This window comes from Xenopus tropicalis, chromosome 8 (genome assembly GCF_000004195.4).
Source record: "Xenopus tropicalis strain Nigerian chromosome 8, UCB_Xtro_10.0, whole genome shotgun sequence".
NCBI classification, from domain to species: domain Eukaryota; kingdom Metazoa; phylum Chordata; class Amphibia; order Anura; family Pipidae; genus Xenopus; species Xenopus tropicalis.
Genome location: NC_030684.2, coordinates 82247500 through 82266361, shown reverse-complemented (window position 1 = coordinate 82266361; position 18862 = coordinate 82247500). Strand labels below are relative to the sequence as shown.

The 18862-nt window shown below is 39.7% G+C and overlaps 2 protein-coding genes across 3 annotated transcripts; one reads left to right on the top strand and one right to left on the bottom strand.

Moving 5' to 3' along the window:
• Nucleotides 1-3934: 3934 nt before the first annotated feature.
• Nucleotides 3935-13506, bottom strand: zc2hc1c (zinc finger, C2HC-type containing 1C). The gene is made up of 5 exons (XM_031891695.1): nt 13490-13506; nt 12419-12539; nt 11351-11414; nt 5821-7001; nt 3935-4360 (listed from the first exon to the last, which is right to left on the bottom strand). Exons 1-5 carry the CDS (start codon nt 13504-13506, stop codon nt 4112-4114), a joined length of 1632 nt encoding a protein of 543 aa, XP_031747555.1. The 3' UTR covers nt 3935-4111.
• A 101-nt stretch (nt 13507-13607) lies between these two features.
• Nucleotides 13608-18215, top strand: acyp1 (acylphosphatase 1, erythrocyte (common) type). Of its 2 annotated transcripts, none has more exons than NM_001016160.2 (3): nt 13608-13621; nt 14732-14855; nt 17643-18215. In NM_001016160.2, exons 2-3 carry the CDS (start codon nt 14775-14777, stop codon nt 17856-17858), a joined length of 297 nt encoding a protein of 98 aa, NP_001016160.1. In that variant the 5' UTR covers nt 13608-13621; nt 14732-14774; the 3' UTR covers nt 17859-18215. The 2 variants fall into 2 exon arrangements, with proteins under 2 accessions (NP_001016160.1, XP_012823824.1); XM_012968370.2 differs by lacking the exon at nt 13608-13621 and adding an exon at nt 13622-14125 and having other exon boundaries at nt 17643-18021.
• The last annotated feature ends 647 nt before the right edge of the window (nt 18216-18862 follow it).

The following is an 18862-nucleotide window of genomic DNA, read 5'->3' as shown; positions in this document are numbered from 1 at the left end:
ATTCAAGATTAAGGCCTTAGACTTCAGAGGAAGAGGTCTCCGCCCCAAAGAGGTTATGAGTGGGTTATTTACAGACACAAATAGGGGATTATAATGGCTGAGTGCCAGGACTGGGGCACAAACAGAACTTGGCTGAACACTGCAGCCAAGAATGTATGGAGACACAAGAGTGGGGTGTAGATAAAGAGCCTTGAAAGCCATGAGAAGGGCATTGTTAGTTATTTTTTGATGTATGGGTTAAATACAGTAAAGAGCGAATGAATGTATTTTGGCAATATTTCATAAGGAAGAGTGACAGGTTTTGACTTTGGTGTTACCATGATCAAATAAAGAAGAGTCAAAAACCCTCAAAGTATCTGTACACTGACAGGTTTAATTAAATCTGCCATCAGCAGTAATTGTAAAGTGGGCAGTAAGACCAGGTTTAGGTGCAAAGATGATCAGTTCAATTTTGCTAGGTTTACTAGGAGACTGCATTAATTCATCCAGGGGGAGATAGCCAAGAGGCAGTTAGAAATCTGAGTCTCAATTTCAGAGGGTAATGAAGGGGTTGATAAATTTAGTTGGATATTATCAACATAGAGATGATACTGAAAGCCAAATGAGAGGAGGAGATTTCCTAAAAACAAACCAACTACAGAACTTTTGGACACCCCTACATAACGGAGAACTGGTGGCAAATGTTAACGAAAAACTATACCCCCAAACAATGTAGGTCTCAATAAAAAATATATTGCATAAACAGGCTCATATGTAAAACTCTGCTTTATCTAAATAATCATTTTCATAAAAATATACTTTAGTAGTATTTGCTATAGGGTATTCCTAAATAGAATATTGCCATTTTAACAATTAAAGTGATACTGATATCAAAAAATTTCTTTTGAAAATATGAACCTACTTCCGAACCTACTTCCAAACCTACCTATAGGTCATGCTGACTGTTTTTTCCTAAAAGTTCTGTTTCTCTACATAAATCCTACTGAAGATCCTGACCCCGCCTGTCTGGCAGCCCGACTGTAGCTTCTCAATCTGTCAAAAGGACTACGTCATAAACTGGGAGGATTCAGCTTGCTGTTTGCTTCAAAGAGTTCCCCCTCCCTCCCTCGCTCCTCGCATTGTGAACTAGATAGCAGGCAGGCTTGATCTTTCCATTGCCTGCCTGCTTCAAAGGGCTGCCCCCCTTTCTGCTCTTCGCACAAAGAATTTAAATGGCTTTCCCATACCTGCTTCTAAGGGCTCTCCCTTCCCCCTCCCCATTACACATAGACAACGGAGCTGAGCTTGTCACACACCAGCTAAATGCAGAAGGGGCGTTGCAGGTTTTCGATTGGGCATGTTTATTCACTTGTGAGGCATTTAAATTAAAACCCGGAAGAGGGGAACAAACATGGCTGCTCCGTGGGTCTGTAATTTGTGCTACCATAATTATGAAGCGAAAAAGATTCTTTAATAGGTCACTTAACATAATATAAACTATCCGTTAGTTAAGTATTCATCCTTGGGGTTTTCCTTTAAGAAGAGAACCAGGACACAACCTTAGGAAAAGTGGGTTACCGATACATATTTCTTATTGTATAAAGCAGAATCATGGTTTAAATACACAGTACAACTTTGTTCAGTAAACTTATTTTTTTCAACTGAAAGAAACTCAAAAAAGAAAGGCTTTCTATTTTTATTTTTTTTAAAAACATTTCACCCAGAATTTTGATTACAGTTGAAGGAAAAATGTATTATAATTACGCTGTAATTGTGCAGTAAAGCATTTGTGTAAGGACTGAAGTGAATCAGACATGGTAAAGATGATTTAAAAAAAAAAACTTATTGGCAGTAATCTATGTGCTAAAACAAACACCTTGCCACCCCTGCTCCCTGCTATTCAACTGTGTCCAGCATAAGCGGGTCTTGGATATGCCAATAAAATGATAAGTTCACTTTCTCCTGAAGGGCCAATGTGGAATTGCACTGTATATTCTCTTAACATGTTTATGACTAAGGTGGATATTCATAAATCTGCCCCATAAAGTTGGTCCATAAAGATCTGCATATCTGGCAGTGTTGGGAAATGTGTGAATATTTCGCCATCAAGGTGGTGGCCAAATCAGTCTGATCAGGTCCTCATTCAAAATGTACTTTAAAGCATCTAAAATGTATGTCGTTTTTTATTACAATTTAATTTATAATAGTTGTACCCCAGTTTGTTTATGCCTTACAAAGCACTTGGGTACATTTGTGGTTCAGTATAAATACTACATGATTGTTTGGCCCTAGACCAACAATGAGGGGGATGTTAGAACTTGCCTGGTGAGAACACATCTACAACCCTGTCCATATATTGGTTGGATAGGCCTTTAACTAGGCCCCATACAGGGGCCAATAAAGTGCCAACTTGTTATTATGGCTAGCTTAACAAAATAAATCTCATGACAATTTCCACCATGTATTTAAAGTAATAGGTAAACCTCTGTTCCAAACTTAAAGGAGAAGGAAAGGTAAAATCTCTGAGGGGTACCCTGGGCCAGTGCTCGACAGCAGAAAACTGCATTGACTGAGTAGTTCTAAGCATGCACTACTGAGTGACTTTCTTCCTACTTCTTCCTTCTTCTCAGTGGGTGCACATGCAGAAAGGGGGGCAGCCCTTTGAAGCAGGCAGGCAATGTAAAGATGAACTTTAAAGGACATGTAAACCCCACACACAAAAATAAACAGTGAACAGCCTCTTCGAAATCTTTCAATACCTGCCACACTGGTTGTCCAGAGGTTAATAGTAAGGCTACAACATCTCCTTAATCACTAAGATTTCCTTTCTCCTCCTGTAACCCACTCGGCCCCCCTCAGGAATTCTCTTTCACTTCTGGCTTGTGGGCATGCTCAGTTGTTCTTAGCTCAGATTACTAATCACACCCTTTAGTCTAGCAGCCAGTAAAGAGATGGCATTGCTGGTTCCCATAGAAACTCAGCTCTAGCTGTCTGTTTCAATTTTTTTCTCCTAACCTCCTCTCCTGAGTTCAGCTCAAACAATGCAGAACTTTTATCAAAGACAGTTCTGCCTGTGTGATCCTGTATTCTTAATTAAATGTATGCTGAATAAGGGTCTGTGTGTGGAAGCTGTTTGCAGAGTTAAATGTATCTGGTTATGTATCAGAGGGAAAATGGCCACCGGGCAAAAGTTGCTATTTGCTTTAGGAAAATGTGATGGTGCTGCCAAACGGAGGGGATATTTTCAGTACAAAAGATGACATTTGGGTGGGGGAGACTTGCCCAACTGATATACATTATAGGCAAATGTAGGTTTTACATGTCCTTTAAGCAAAAAGCCAGCCTTTTCACTCTACTGGCCTGGGGCCACTGAAGAATGAAGAAATGGAAGAAGACAATTGTTCCATGGTGCTCGTTTAGAAGTCCCTTGGCCAGTACAGGTTTCTGCTGACAGGAGCGTCAGCCCTGAGTATGAGGTATGTGATTATAATCACTGGGGGCGCCTAACATTTGGCTGTCACCATTGATTTTACCGTTCCTTCTCCTTTAATGTGGCCTAAAACTGTAAGTCATGATAATCATATAATCTTACATGTTGAATTATGAACTGTTGTAATCATTTGTGTGGGGAGCTTTCTGTATAAATTGTAGTAACATTATGTTTTCTAATCACAAATTCAGTTTTAGGGCAATGGCACACTGTAAGAATGCTCACCCATGGTAAATCTGAGCTACCATGGGTGACAAACCTCCCTAAGATGCATTCCCACTTAATCACAGAAAATTGCATTTCCTTGTAAATAAGCTTGATCACCGCATACAAACAATCCTAATGATATACAATAGCAAATGGGAGATTTTTACCCAGAGTAGTACAGATTTACTGTGGCTGATGTGTGCCATTGCCCTTAGTAACTAAATCCATACTTAAATCATTACACACACACTGCAACTATTACCATGTTATCATTTACTAGATTCATGCAAAACAAATTTGGGGCTATACTGAATAAGAACATCTCCTGGGTGACAATGATGTTTTTCAAAGATACAAGTTTTACAAAAAGAAACAGACACTTTAATATTACAAAAAGCACAAACATATTATTGTTTACTTGCAGTCCATTCAACGTTAGCGTCTTCGAAGAGGTCGTGGTTTGCTCTTAATATTTTCACATTTAGGGATGTGCCTTTCTGCTACTCGTGGGGCAAAACGACGATTGCAGTGAGGACAAGTTACATAATCTGGGTTTTCCTCAGGTGGAGGGGGAGGCAGATCAGACAGTTTTCCCCCCTTGGCTATAACCTGCTGCACTGTACGTGCATGACGAATTGTTTGCTGAAACGACTCATGCTTTTGCCGCCATGCATTGCTCTGTACCTAATTGGAGGGAAAAAAGAGAAGAATCAGGTGAATCTTGGGGGCTGATTAAAAGAAAATTGCAAATGGTATTATTATTATCTTTTATTTATACTAAAATGATACACAACCCTTTACAAAGAATGTTCATTAGTCATATTGGTCTGTGCTCCAGTGGAATTCACTATATACCTACCACACTTTTGCAATATACATACTAGGTTATATTACACCAAAAGGCAATATATTTATTTTTTTTAGTTTGAGAGGATCTGGAGGACAGGCAGAGCACACAAACTTTTGCAAATTTTGCCTTAGTCAGAATTGAGCTCTGCCCCAGTGCTACAAGGCTGTAGTGCTAACCACTAAGCTGAACATCTACATAACACCATCATGAAAATCAGTTTTCTTAAAATGATTTTCTTGTGTTATGTGTGAAATGTGCATCATATTTTATGCATAAGTGAACTGATCATTAATTAAAGATTTTCTCCTATACAAGTTGTTCCTATTCCAACGACGCAAATAGAAAATATTTCTGTTTTATCTGTCCTGCCACTGCAATCTTAAATCCCCACTCACTGAGGAGATGCCAAGATCTTAGGCATCCCCAGTTCGGTGCTCCTTAGGAAAAATATGCACAAGCCCATAGAGAAAACTAACCGCGCCACGGTGCAATTTTAAGCAGCTTTTACGCTAAGGCCAGCTGGGTGGCCTTAGTATGGATTCTATAATACGGTACACACATATGTCTAATTTGATGATGTCACATGGAAAAGATTGCACTATGTTAGTCTTTTTTCCTAAAAAGGAGCATTGGTCCTGAGACATTTATATTAGCACCCCCATTGAAAGACCCCACCTGGTTCTTTTCATGCATTTCACCTCAGGGGAATGCATAATGAAATGCAGCCCTTTTTTCAAACTAGTTGCGTTCCACCTGTGTTTGGCACATCATAAAACTACATCACTTTACAAAACTAAAATTTAGTGCTCCAGTGCCCGAGTGCAGACAAAAAGAGCAAATTTTGGCAGTAAAATAGGCACATAAGCGTTTTTATGCTGAAATCCGCTCCTCGCAAGACAAACAGAAATACATTTTAGATTCAAGATGCAGAACAAATTAAAGGACAAGTAAAGTTAATTAATGAATAATTATTGGTTATGTAGAGCAGGTCCCCTTGGCCCTCACAGCCCTTGTAGTTCTCTGTTTAACTGCTGAATCTGTGCTGCCATCTTTTTAGCCCTGCAATGTACTTACACATTAGATGGCAGTGCATGTGTATTAGCACCTCTTGAAATGCTCACCCATCAAAGGCCCTAAGGGACAGACAGATGCAAAAGGAGCATTTCAAGCTACAGAGACTGAAGCAATAAAAGAGTAACATAGCAATGAGGGTCAAGAAGAGTAGAAAACCAATAGGCATTAGACATTTTACTTTCCTTGTCATTAAATGGGATTGTAAGCAAATAAAGCTGACCTTAGGAACATTCGGCCGAGTTTTTCCTTTGGTTTGCAAGTATTGCTCAAGCTCTGTTCCTTTGGCTCGTGCTTTAGATGAGTCGAATACTTTTCGATTAGATTTCTGCATCTTTTGACAAACTTGAGTATGCTTTTCCAGACGATGTGCTAGAAATTGTCGTCCACACAAGTTACAGGGAAGCAGCTCTGTTGCTGATGGTTCTGGTGCATCATCCTGAGGCACATCCTTAGGCATTTGCCTTTTCTCTTCTTCTTTGAAATTAGCTGCATATTGTGGGCTTCTACCTCTGTAAACAGGCTGTTCTTTCTCTGTCATGTTGTTTGGAACTTCTTGATTTGTTTGAGGATCTTTCTCCTTAGGCATCAAATTTTGATTTCTAAAATGCCTACTGGACTTCTCTTTTGCCTTTAATGTAAAATCAAGGTTATGCAAATACTTCCCAACCTGTTCATCAAGTTTGCCCATTGTTCTATTTCTTTCTGGGATTCCTTGAACTGTTGTATCCTCCAGCTCTGCCACCTCCTTTTCTCTCTGGATTCTGCGCAATTCCTCTTCAGTTCTACGCAATTTCTCTTTCAATAAAGCTTTCTTTCTACGGATTTCGGCTTCCAAACTCAGCTCGGAGTTTTGCAGTTGGAACCATACTTCTGGCCTGCTGGGCCCTGATTTCAAACGTATATGTTCTTCTGGGTGTGGAATTGTCAGTTTGTTCCCTGCAGAACTAGCAGACTGTGAGCGGTAAAGACTTGTCTCTGTTCTGACACTCCTTTGGTCCTTTGGGTGAAAGACAGGTTTCAGAGGGTGTGCTCTATCCACTCCAGCACTCCGTTTGGAAACAATCCAGTTTGAGGCCCAGTTTTTTTCTTCTGGCCACTGAGCTGTGTACAAACTGGGGGGATTATGATGGACATTAAAATTGCTGCGGGGATTATGACGCAGCTCTTCAGTGTGTAAGGAGGATCCATGAACCTTCTGTGTAGTATGCTCTTGCTGCTTTGTGAAAAGGGTCAATAGTTTCTCCTCTTTTTCCTTACTGACCCTCTCTTGATACTGATTTCTCATTCTTTCAAGCTTGGATAGACTTTTTGGTGCTGGTAACTCTCTTTTTAGCATAGGCAACTTTGTTTCATACATTACTTCAGAGTACTGTACCACTCTCTGTTTAGACATACCAATACCTGAAATGAAAAGTAATATCTGGTGTTGAGAGAAACATGGACCATGTTTTACAGATACAGTGGTGTGAAAAACTATTTGCCCCCTTCCTGATTTCTTATTCTTTTGCATGTTTGTCACACAAAATGTTTCTGATCATCAAACACATTTAACTATTAGTCAAAGATAACACAAGTAAACACAAAATGCAGTTTTTAAATGAGGGTTTTTATTATTTAGGGAGAAAAAAAATCCAAACCTACATGGCCCTGTGTGAAAAAGTAATTGCCCCCTGAACCTAATAACTGGTTGGGCGTTTGCGATAACTTGCAACGAGTCTTTTACAGCGCTCTGGAGGAATTTTGGCCCACTCATCTTTGCAGAATTGTTGTAATTCAGCTTTATTTGAGGGTTTTCTAGCATGAACCGCCTTTTTAAGGTCATGCCACAACATCTCAATAGGATTCAGGTCAGGACTTTGACTAGGCCACTCCAAAGTCTTCATTTTGTTTTTCTTCAGCCATTCAGAGGTGGATTTGCTGGTGTGTTTTGGGTCATTGTCCTGCTGCAGCACCCAAGATCGCTTCAGCTTGAGTTGACGAACAGATGGCCGGACATTCTCCTTCAGGATTTTTTGGTAGACAGTAGAATTCATGGTTCCATCTATCACAGCAAGCCTTCCAGGTCCTGAAGCAGCAAAACAACCCCAGACCATCACACTACCACCACACTGACCTTAATTGAGGCAAGTGAGGCCTGCAGTTCTTTAGATGTTGTCCTGGGGTCTTTTGTGGCCTCTCGGATGAGTTGTCTCTGCGCTCTTGGGGTAATTTTGGTCGGCCGGCCACTCTTGGGAAGGTTCACCACTGTTCCATGTTTTTTCCATTTGTGGATAATGGCTCTCACTGTGGTTCGCTGGAGTCCCAAAGCTTTAGAAATGGCTTTACCAGACTGATAGATCTCAATTACTTTTGTTCTCATTTGTTCCTGAATTTCTTTGGATCTTGGCATGATGTCTAGCTTTTGAGGTGCTTTTGGTCTACTTCTCTGTGTCAGGTAGGTCCTATTTAAGTGATTTCTTGATTGAAACAGGTGTGGCAGTAATCAGGCCTGGGGGTGACTACAGAAATTGATATTGAAATTGAAAATTGAAATTGATAAATCACTTTTTCACACAGGGCCATGTAGATTTGGAGTTTTTTTTCTCCCTTAATAACGTAAACCTTCATTTAAAAACTGCATTTTGTGTTCAATTATGTTATCTTTGACTAACAGTTAACGGTTTTTGATGAGCAGAAACATTTAAGTGTGTCAAACATGCAAAAGAATAAGAAATCAGGAAGGGGGCAAATAGTTTTTCACACCACTGTACATCTTATGAGAGGTGGAATTAGTAATGTTGTCTAAACATTTTTGTTTGTCTCCTATGATATGTAGCTCTTTTTGCTCTACTATATTGATGTTTTTATTATTCCTACCATTAATATCTAGAGTGCAATTCTCGCATATATGTGCTATTTGAATTCCTGATCCTTTACCAGTTAAATATATTTTCATTACCTGTTAATGGAGAACTAAAACCTAAAAAAATAGGATTATGGCTATTTTTATGTTATTTTATTTAGCTGTTTTTATATACTAAACTTACTGTACCAACCAAGAGGTTAAAGGGATACTGTTATGATTTTTATAGTATACTTTTTATTTCTAAATTATGCTGTTTACATAGCAAATAATTCACTCTACCATTTAAAATGTTATGCTTGAACCAACAAATGTATTTTTTGTTAGTTGTAATATTGGTGCGCAGGCAGCCATCCCAGTGCATTGTGCCTGAGTCTGAGCTTTCAGAAGAAGCCAGCGCTACACATTAGAATTGCTTTCAGGTAACATATTGTTTCTCTTACTCCCATGAAACTGGAGGAGTCCCAAACCAGACTTTGATTTCTTGCTATTGAGTGCTATTCTGATATATATATGGGAGCTGCTATCTCGCCACTTTCCCATTGTTCTGCTGATCAGCTGCTGGGGGGGGGGGAAATGGAGGGGGGCGATATCACTTCAACTTGCAGTTCAGCAGTAAAGTGTGACTGAAGTCTATCAGAGCACAAGTCACATGGAAGTAGCACCCTGGAAAATTAAGACTATGGCTAGCCCCATGTGAAATTTCAAAATTAAATACAAAATCAATTGGTGTTTTTGAAAAAGGGATTTCAATGCAGGATTCTGCTGGAGAAGCTCTATTAACTGATGTGTTTTGGAAAAAAAACATGCTTTTCCATTACATTATTCTTTTCAGTAGCCCTACAACATCACTGATCCAGACCTGATCTTGTTAGACCATCCTTTGCCTGCCAGTTGTACTGTATATGCTCAGTGTGCTCTTGGCTGTTGTTGAGAAGCTAAGCTTGGGTCGTCAAAACATTGGCAGAAGGTGAGGTTATATTAGTTATCTGATGCTACAGGGCTGATAATTAATTAATGCTGGAGCATTGTAAAGCATAAATAACTAATCAATTTGTATTTTGACATTTATATTGTATATATACTGTATATTGTGAGTTGGTCCCTAAGCTCAAGCAGCTAACAGCAGCTCACAACATGTGCTGTGAATCAGCAGAAAAAAATATGGGGGCTATAGAGGATATCTTCAGATACTCAGATCTTATATATTAAATGACTGTGATGCCCTTGGACTGGTACAGGAGCCCAAAACATATGGTGTAGCATGCCCAGACTAGTTCTTTGTCGAGCTTCAGTTCTCCTTTAACACCTGAATAGAATTGGCTTATTTTTACAGTTTTAGAAACAAGATTATAAGTATTAGATGTAACATTCTCACAGAACTCTTTCGTTTTTACCTGCTCTTTAGGGCTCATGTATGTCTGCAACTGAAGTATGTAACTTTCTCTTAAAGGAGAAGGAAAGGCTAGTAAAGAGTTAATCTCAAGCTGCAGGCATACCTTCAGTTGTCTCAATAGTGCCCTTAAGTCTCCCCATATTTCACCTGTTCAGAAGATCTGAAGCCAGACAGGAAGAAAAAACGCTGAGCTGTGTAAGGAAGGTTCCCATAATGCCTTGCTCCTGCACAGACACCCAGACCAAGTGAACATGCTCAGTTAGTAAGACTATCAGCTTCCTGCTGATTGGCTCATATCCACATTCCTAAGGGGGGGAGTGAGTTCTTAGCATTCTTGAGGGAGGGGGGAGCAGCAGAGAGGAGAGATCTGAAAGTGGCATGCATGTCTGTGGCAGAGTAAAACAGACACACCTAATCTTTTTACAGAGAAGTCAGTGCAGCATTTTTGTGAGTGCTTATTGCTGTATTTACATAGACATAAAGCTTACTTGGTTTTTACCTTTCTTTCTCCTTTAAACTACAGCAAAGTGTCACATATTCTTTTTCACAATATTACCTTTTCACGTGCTGCTTCCTATATTATGAAGTGTCCCCTATCATCAGATTAGTTTGATGAAATAGAAAAACTCAAAATTTTTGTGCTATATAGCATCAGATCTTATTGACACTGTTACGGGATTTAAAGCAAATGGGAAAAGGTGTCAGTCCTGTAATAATCTACTGTGCACTCTTTTTCATGCATAATCACTGATTATACAATACAGACTAAAGGTCCCCATACACGGACCGATTCTAGCTGCCGATTCGGCAGCTAATTGGCCCGTGTATGGGCACTACCGAAGGGACTGCCCGACCGATATCGGGCAGGTTTAAAAATCTAGTCGGATCGGGGACCGTATCGGCTCGTTGATGCGTTCCCCGGACCGACTTTGCCTATGCCCAGGGCCAAACGATCTAATTAGCCTGGATTCTCACGATTTTGCCCCCGGTAGGTGGGGGACATTGGGAGAAGATCCGCTCGCTTGGCAACATCGCCAAGCGAGCGGATCTTTAGGTGTATGGGCACCTTAAATATCAGGTTCACAATGTAAATAAAAGCACTGCAACCTTAAAGGAGAACGAAAGGTAAAAATCACCAGCCCGGTGTAGCTGCAAGTGAGTGTTCCCTCTTCCTTCTGAATCCTGGGGCCGGTGCATGCGCAGTAGAGTGAAAAAACCAACTTTTTTGTTAAAGTTCTGCTTTTCACTCTACTGCGCACAAAGACAGAAGAAGGAAGAGGAGATGCTTGCTCACAGCTACCCCGGGCTGATGCGGTTTTCTTCTAACAGAAGCACCAGCCCAGGGTCAAAAGTAAACAATAAGTCACTGGGGGGTGCCTAACATTTTGGCATCCCCCAGTGACATAGCCTTTCCTTCTCCTTTAAAGGGGAATTTCACATTTGTTAATTATGTTAGAGAATGGCCTATTCTTAACAACTTTTCAATCAGGATTCATTTTATATTCCTCTTACAGGTGTCTGTCGGACACAGGGACCACGCCTTCAAGTATAGCATCCACAGCCAGGAGGCAGGACACTGAAGAAGAGAAAAATATGCTCCTCCTCCCTGCTGCTATACCCCTCACTACTTCCTGAACCCTTCAGTTTTTTTCAGTGTTAAAGAGACAGGGTAGAGTGTACCAAACTCAACAGGGGTTGACCGAGCGAACTCCCCTCTTTAGTGGCTTCCCCTTGGTGGGCTCGCTGGTGCTGGGACTAACAACTCCTCCTAAGGAGCTGTCCACTGCAGAATCCCTGACTCCCAATCAAGGGGAGTCTGAAGCTGTACAGCATACCAGCGAAAGGGTAAGGTTACTATCCACCTTTACGCAGACTTTCTCAGGATGCTCCCTGAATACTCCCCTCAACTCTGCATTCTCCCGCTTTCCAACAAAGTCACCGCCCAGAAAACCCTCTGCTCTCCATCTGATCCTGAGGGCAGCACTATCAGGGCAGTACGTGCTTCTAATCATAACCATCCAGCAGAGCAAGAGACAGGCACTAGGGAGGGTATATTTCTTCACCATTTAGGAACAAGACTGATTCTAAGTCTTACAACACAGTCTTACTGAGGGCAGTACTGAGGGATCATTCTCAAGGAGGAGCTTTTCTCAATCCAAGGGTAAATACCTTGTTTGTGCAAAATTATAAACATTCCATGAGGAATGTCCCTACCCCAGTGAAAATATATATATATATATATATATATATATATATATATATATAATTCATCAAACTCAACAGTAGAAAGCACTCACAGCTACAGCATCAATCAGGTCAGTGATTTATTTCAGCATACCATCTACGCGTTTCGATCACCACAGGATCGTCATCATCCTGATGACGATCCTGTGGTGATCGAAACGCGTAGATGGTATGCTGAAATAAATCACTGACCTGATTGATGCTGTAGCTGTGAGTGCTTTCTACTGTTGAGTTTGATGTATTATTTTTGTCAGCACCCAGCCTGTGCCCGATACTGGTGAGTGCCGATTCTTTGCAACACTATATATATAATTCAGTAGAAAATACTATCATTACCTCTTTGTTATACAAAACTGAAGGGTTCAGGAAGTAGTGAGGGGTATAACAGCAGGGAGGAGGAACATTTTCTTCTTTAGTATCCAGTCTCTGGGTGGTGGATGCTGTATCCCGTAGACGTCTTAAGAGAAAAGAATTTAATGATAAGTAAAACAAAATTCTCTTTTTACATTCTTGAATTATTTGACTTGCTCTTCTGCTCGTTTCCAGCTTTCCATTCGAGGGGGGGGTGCAATTTAAATGCAATCTTCACAATTCCCAATATTCAAGCACCGCTTTCTACGGGTTTAACTATACAACCAGCATTCCCATGCGTTCTGGTTTGTCAGGGTGTCATAACATCACAAACTCATTATACAGAGAGCGTATTTCTGGGCTGCTAGTGTGTTTTACAAGCTTGTCCCATGAAAACAGTGACTTGGCATAAACAAGGTGTGCTAAAGTTAAGAGGTTTTTTTTATGTTGTTGTTTAGTCCAAGAAATAACAATAAACAGTGGTTTCTTAATTTAAACAAAAGACAAAAAGTAAGCCTAGCACAAGCCCTAATTATTGAGCTGTTTGAAAAAGGTTAAAGGGGTGGTTCACCCTTAAGTTAACTTTTAGTATGTTATAGAAAGGCCAATTCTAAGCAACTTTTCAATCAGTCTTCATTATTTGTTTTTCATAGTTTTTTAACAGAGTAGTCACAGTACTCACACCTATTCTCATTTTCCTTAATCAGGAAAGTGACACAGTGAGTGTATATACGCGTATATACGTCAAAGCTAGAGAAATATATAGAGCTCTGACACACAATCCAATTGTTACCAACATCTTACAGATAGGGAAAAGGCAAAAAGGCCCAGTGCAACCCACGGTTATACTATACAGTATAATATCAACACTCCTGCGCATAATGCTTTGTGGCCTAATCATGTTGCTATTAAACCTAACCTGAGTATTAGGCGTGCATTAGCATATATGCCTCTATACCGTCGTATAATTGATAACACCGACTAAATATAAAGCCTGCCAACTATACTGTGCCCACCACTTCCCAAACCTACCAGTTGCTCTCGCTCTTCTTCTACCTCCGCGCTGTATCCATGGTTGCTAGGAAACAACTGGCGCAGCCAAACTACGTGTGCGAGTGGTGACGCAATATTCTGGGCGCCGCAGGAAAAGAAGGCTGGGTTTGTCCGACCGCTGCTATAGTAACGGAGGTTAGTTCTTACAAGACTGGCTGCATCTAACAAATTACTCTAGCTACTGAAAAAAATTAATTTGGGATATTATTTTTGTTTAACAAACATAGTTTCCGTTGCCCTTTTATACGTTAAAACACGTAGAAAATAGGGTTGATGTTTTGCACCTGTGAAGTAGAAGAAGAAAAGACGCTAGCCATTTATATTCTAGAGGGGAAGTAACAGTGTCAATATTATCGGTGCAAAACTGCATATTTTCATCTATAAATAATGGAAATCAGCGTACCCTATAATTTCTTGAATACTATTTGAACAAAAATCATTGCATGCAGGAAGTTGGGGGTGTTTTCATGCAGGACTGTGTCAAAACGTTTGGCAAAGTAGATCACATCTACTACATTTGTCCTCATGATGATATGGCTGCAGCTGCTGTGGAACGATTGTTTGCTACCTTGAGGAAACCAAGGTTTTCCAGAGAATTGCCCAGGTGTTGGACATACTATCTAGCCTTTTCTCCATATGGTCTGTATTCTGTACAAATAAGTAGTATCTGTTTAATTCTAGTAACTCTCCAGTCTTAGCAAAATAAAGTTCTGAATGGTTCTTCCTTAGGATCTATGACCACATTTAGCAATTTCTGTAGCTTTCTGGTGTGCTGGGAATTTATTGCTTCATTTTCAAAGGTATTCATCATGTGCTAATTGTCTATATATGTATTTTATACCACAACAATGTGCATATCTAATTCAATATTTTAACATTTTTATACTTTTACTATACATGTCTAATAAGTAACCATTATCACCTCAACTCCCTATTTATTTCCATAAAGCATACAGTATATGCTAATGCCCTGGTTTTAAAAATAGCTCATTGCAGTGCAGGTAAATCATTGGTGGGATTTGTGTATTTTAAGCACTGTGAAAGGTTAAAGTGACTGGCAAATTCTGACTAAGACTGCTTTTCTGTTTACCTGGGCAACCCTCTAAATGCATATGGGAGGGAGCACACTCCATTATAATAGACAATTTTTTCCCCTAAAAATGTCATACATTTTGTTTTTAAGGCTTGTTCAGAAGTTTAGCTCTGAACAAACCTTATAAGCTCTTGTTGTTTTTTTTTTTTAAGGCTTGTTCAGAAGTTTAGTTCCCTGTTGCATTTAAGGGGGAGCATGGCTGAGGAAGAGCCAATCTCTGTGGATTATGAAGTGTTTGGAAAGGTACAAGGTGTTTTCTTTCGCAAGTACACCCAGGTAATTTGACATCCAGGTACCATTATTTCATATCAATTCAGTTTACCCTTTTCTTTATTTACAGTGTATTCCTCTGTCATGTATATATTAGGCCAGTGAGCAACATGTTTCTCACCAAACCCATTGATGTTATTCCCAGTGGCCTCAAAGTAGGTGCCAAATTTCTGGCTTGGAGAAAAATTTTGGAAGCAGAGACACAATTTTACTCCAACAGAGCCTCCAGCAGGCTAGCAATCCATATGGGGCTACCAAATAGCCCATTACAGTCCTTATTTGGCATCCTCAAGTAACTTTTTTTATGCTTGTGTGGCTCACCAACACTTTATACATCTAAGTGTGGTCACAAATAAAAAAAGGTTGGCAACTTTGGAAAGCTCTGTGGCACTGAGTTGCGTGCAGGAGGAAACTTTGCATGACTTTAGAAAGCCAAAGTGATGTGTAGGCCTCAATAGGAGTCACTGGTGGAAAGGCATTTCGGAATGGTCTCTTGTTGTAGTAGAGATCTATTACAGACGACTAACTCGTTCCATGGGACATTAGTCTTAGGGGGAGATTTACCAAGACCCGAACGCTCTGAGTGTATTCTCGCCGGAAAGGCTCTGCCGCTGTTTACAATGGTTCGGTATGAAAATTCCGTGACTTTCGGATCGCCAATACGATATTATCGTGAGACATACGATTTTTTCGTAAGCATTTTCGTGATATTTGCGATCTTCAGAAATTTTCGTATACAATCTGAATTTTTCCCATTCAGGATTCGAACTCATGACTTGATAAATCTGCCCCTTAGAGTTTTAACAGTTTTGAGAAACACAGCAATAATTTTTTTAGATGGTGTTGTCATCCACAAAAGATCTTAAACATCCTAAAGCTTGTTTTTTTCCATATGCTGTTCTTGTTGCCACTTGCCTGGCATTTTTCAAGTCCAGAAAAAGATAATTGAACTGAAAAGGGAGATATATATTTTAACAATAGAGGAAGCAGACCCTGCATTTGCAGGGGGGCCCAGAATGCTCTTTACAAAAATTATCCTATACCTTTCCTTTGTGAAGAACCTGTATACTTTATCTCTTTTCTGATAAGGTATTGTTATTATGGAATAATGTGTTTTTTATTCATGATGGTGTCAGTAGTACCTTATATCAGGGCTATCTAACCAGGGCTGTGGTGTGCTAATGTATTTTATACATCCAGGAAGGGGCACTTAAAACACAACTGAACTGGTAATAAACTGATAGATAATTTTATCTATACTCCTACTCCTAATAATTTCCCTAGAATCCCATAGTCATGTTTAAAGTTTAAGCTAACATTACAGCTGAATTACAGCAGTTTTTCAAATGTTTTAAATCTTCAGTCTTAAACTATTGACTATCCATTCCCTTCATGTATACAAGTATTTCTAGTGCTGCTAATTTTTTTTACTTACTTAGTTATCAGTGAGAGTTAGGCTAGGTTCACAGCGGTCATTGTGTTCCCAGTAACAGAGGAACACGACGCAGTGGAGCTGCCGCACCTTAACTGTGCGTTACGTCCCATTTAGTGAAGCATACAGTCAATGAAAAACATGCTTCATGGTCACTCAACGTGTTTGTTTATGAACTGCGTGCATTGGGCATTATTCTTATAGCAGAGAAGTAATTAATTATGACTGTTTGTGAATTGGGACATTTAAACTTGCTTTATTTATTTATTTATTTATTTATTTATTTATTTTATTCCCATTTAAATTTAGTAGGAGTCGGAGTTGGTTCGTTTTTTTTCCGGTACCCAAAATTGCCTCCGGCTCCACAGCCCTGTATCTAACGCCCCTAAAGCTGTTGTTGTGCAGAATTTAAAGGTGGTGGCATCTGTAGTGTAGTAACATGCTACTTTGGGTAGCAATGGGTAACTGTAACTAAATTCTGTAGCAACTTTAAAAAGGAAGAAAAGGTACAATCACAGGGGGGGTTACAAAATGTTAGGCTCCCCCCAATCAATTTAGTCACTTAGCAGAAAACGACACCAGCTCGGGGTACTTCTTTGCAAGTGATCCTCGTCCTCCTGTCTTCTTTCCTCTTGATCCAGGGGGGAAGGGATGGCGCATGCTCAGTACAGTGAAAAATAAAAAAAATAGTGACACAGTTTCACTCTAGCGGACTGTAGGGAGCTCTAACTTCACTCTTTGATAAATATACCCCATGATGTTTATTGCTTGGGAGTGGAATGCAAGATTGTTTTTCTGCAACCCATATGTTTCATAGTTGTAAACTCGTGTCTTTCACTGTAAGTTCAGCTTTTCACCACTAAGATAGGTGATTCCCACACTGCCTGATTAAGTAACTTTTTTCCAACATTTTCTATTATATTAGAGGGTTTTTGTTTGCCCCATCTAAGATTCTTATTTTTTCAACACTCATTGTTAATTCAGCCCTGTATTCTGGAAAGTTATTTGAATAACTTTTTATTATTTTTATAATTTTTCTTTCACTTTGCAAAAACAACTTTGTGGGTAGAGGGTCATTTTACACAGAAATTAAAACCCGTCACTGAGTACTTCCCTATAGCTTTTTACCAATACCAAAGGGCTGCTTCACATTCCTGTAGTTACAGTATCCCATTAGATGTCCACCCAGTGCAGCCTCTCCATACCTTATACATGCAAAACAGTGCCTTAAGGGAATTTGCATGTAAGTGTTTGAAAGTCTGCTAAATTAACACTGTTTCTAGCCAGTAAATAATAACCATTCATACTTGCCATGGCTCTCACTCATGGTCTTTTTTAATTTTTTTATTTTTCTGTTGCAGGCAGAGGGAAATCGCTTAGGTCTAGTTGGCTGGGTGCGGAACACAGACACTGGGACAGTTACCGGACAGTTGCAAGGACCAAGTGAAAAAGTACGGGAAATGCAGATCTGGCTACAGAAGAAAGGAAGTCCTAAGTCTAGAATTACAAAAGCGCAGTTCCAAAATGAAAGGAGAATAAAAAAGCTGGAGCATAGCACCTTTAGCATTTGTAAATAAATATGTTTCTTTGGTTTGCTAAATAGCCAGGGAGAGTTTCTATGTACATGTTACTTGTCATGTATTCCTTTTTTTTGTTCATCTGTGTTTACATTGTCCAATTGTGCATGTGGAAACAAGCAAGGCAGTTCATGTTCAAATAATAAAGCCCATAAGAAGCATTTCTATAGTGCGATTTGGTACATGATAAACATGTGGTTTATAGACTTTTACTCATTAAATGTGTGATGTCATTGCTGCTACACTTTAAATGTTGCACTGCTGCACTGGTCGTTATGTCTGACGAAGGGGCGTGCCCCCGAAACGTTACATGGTTTGCTACTATTAAATCAGCAGGGTTTATCCCGCTAAAACAAATCCTGTTGTGCCGGTATTTTGTGCTATTTGGATTTTCGACTTTTACTACCTATAATAATATATGTAGTTCATTTTAGCGATTTCCTAGTCTAGCCTGAAGCTTTTCCCTTTTTTTTCTGAGCTCTCCTTTTCTCTTTGACCACTAAGACAATCAAATAGGTGTCTACTGGGCATGCTTGCTGCCTCTTGCCCCAGTGGACATGCATAATAGAGTGAAAAGTCAAACTTTAACTTTTGCTGTACTGCACATGCGCCGGCACCAAAGATAGACTAGAGAAGAAAAAGGATCGCTCATTCACAACTACCCCTAACATTTTGGCACCCCCAGTGATTTTACCTTTCTTTCTCCTTTAACATAGAAATTGTCTCACTCACTTGGCATGTTCAAGTTGTTTCAGATAACAGAACCTGTGTTTTCATGTGCTTGTAATCAGATTACTATTATCCTTTATATAGTGGCAACATGTTTACATAGCACTTTATAGACTGTTCATCTTTTATAGTAGTTCCTGTCTTAGTGGCAATTGCAGTCTGTCTGAGCTTTTTATCACATCAGCTTGGCAGTTTTTGGAGTGTGAAGAGGTAACCCATGCAATGTAGAGCGTCACTCCACTATGTCAATACATGCTTGTCATATATCACTGGAT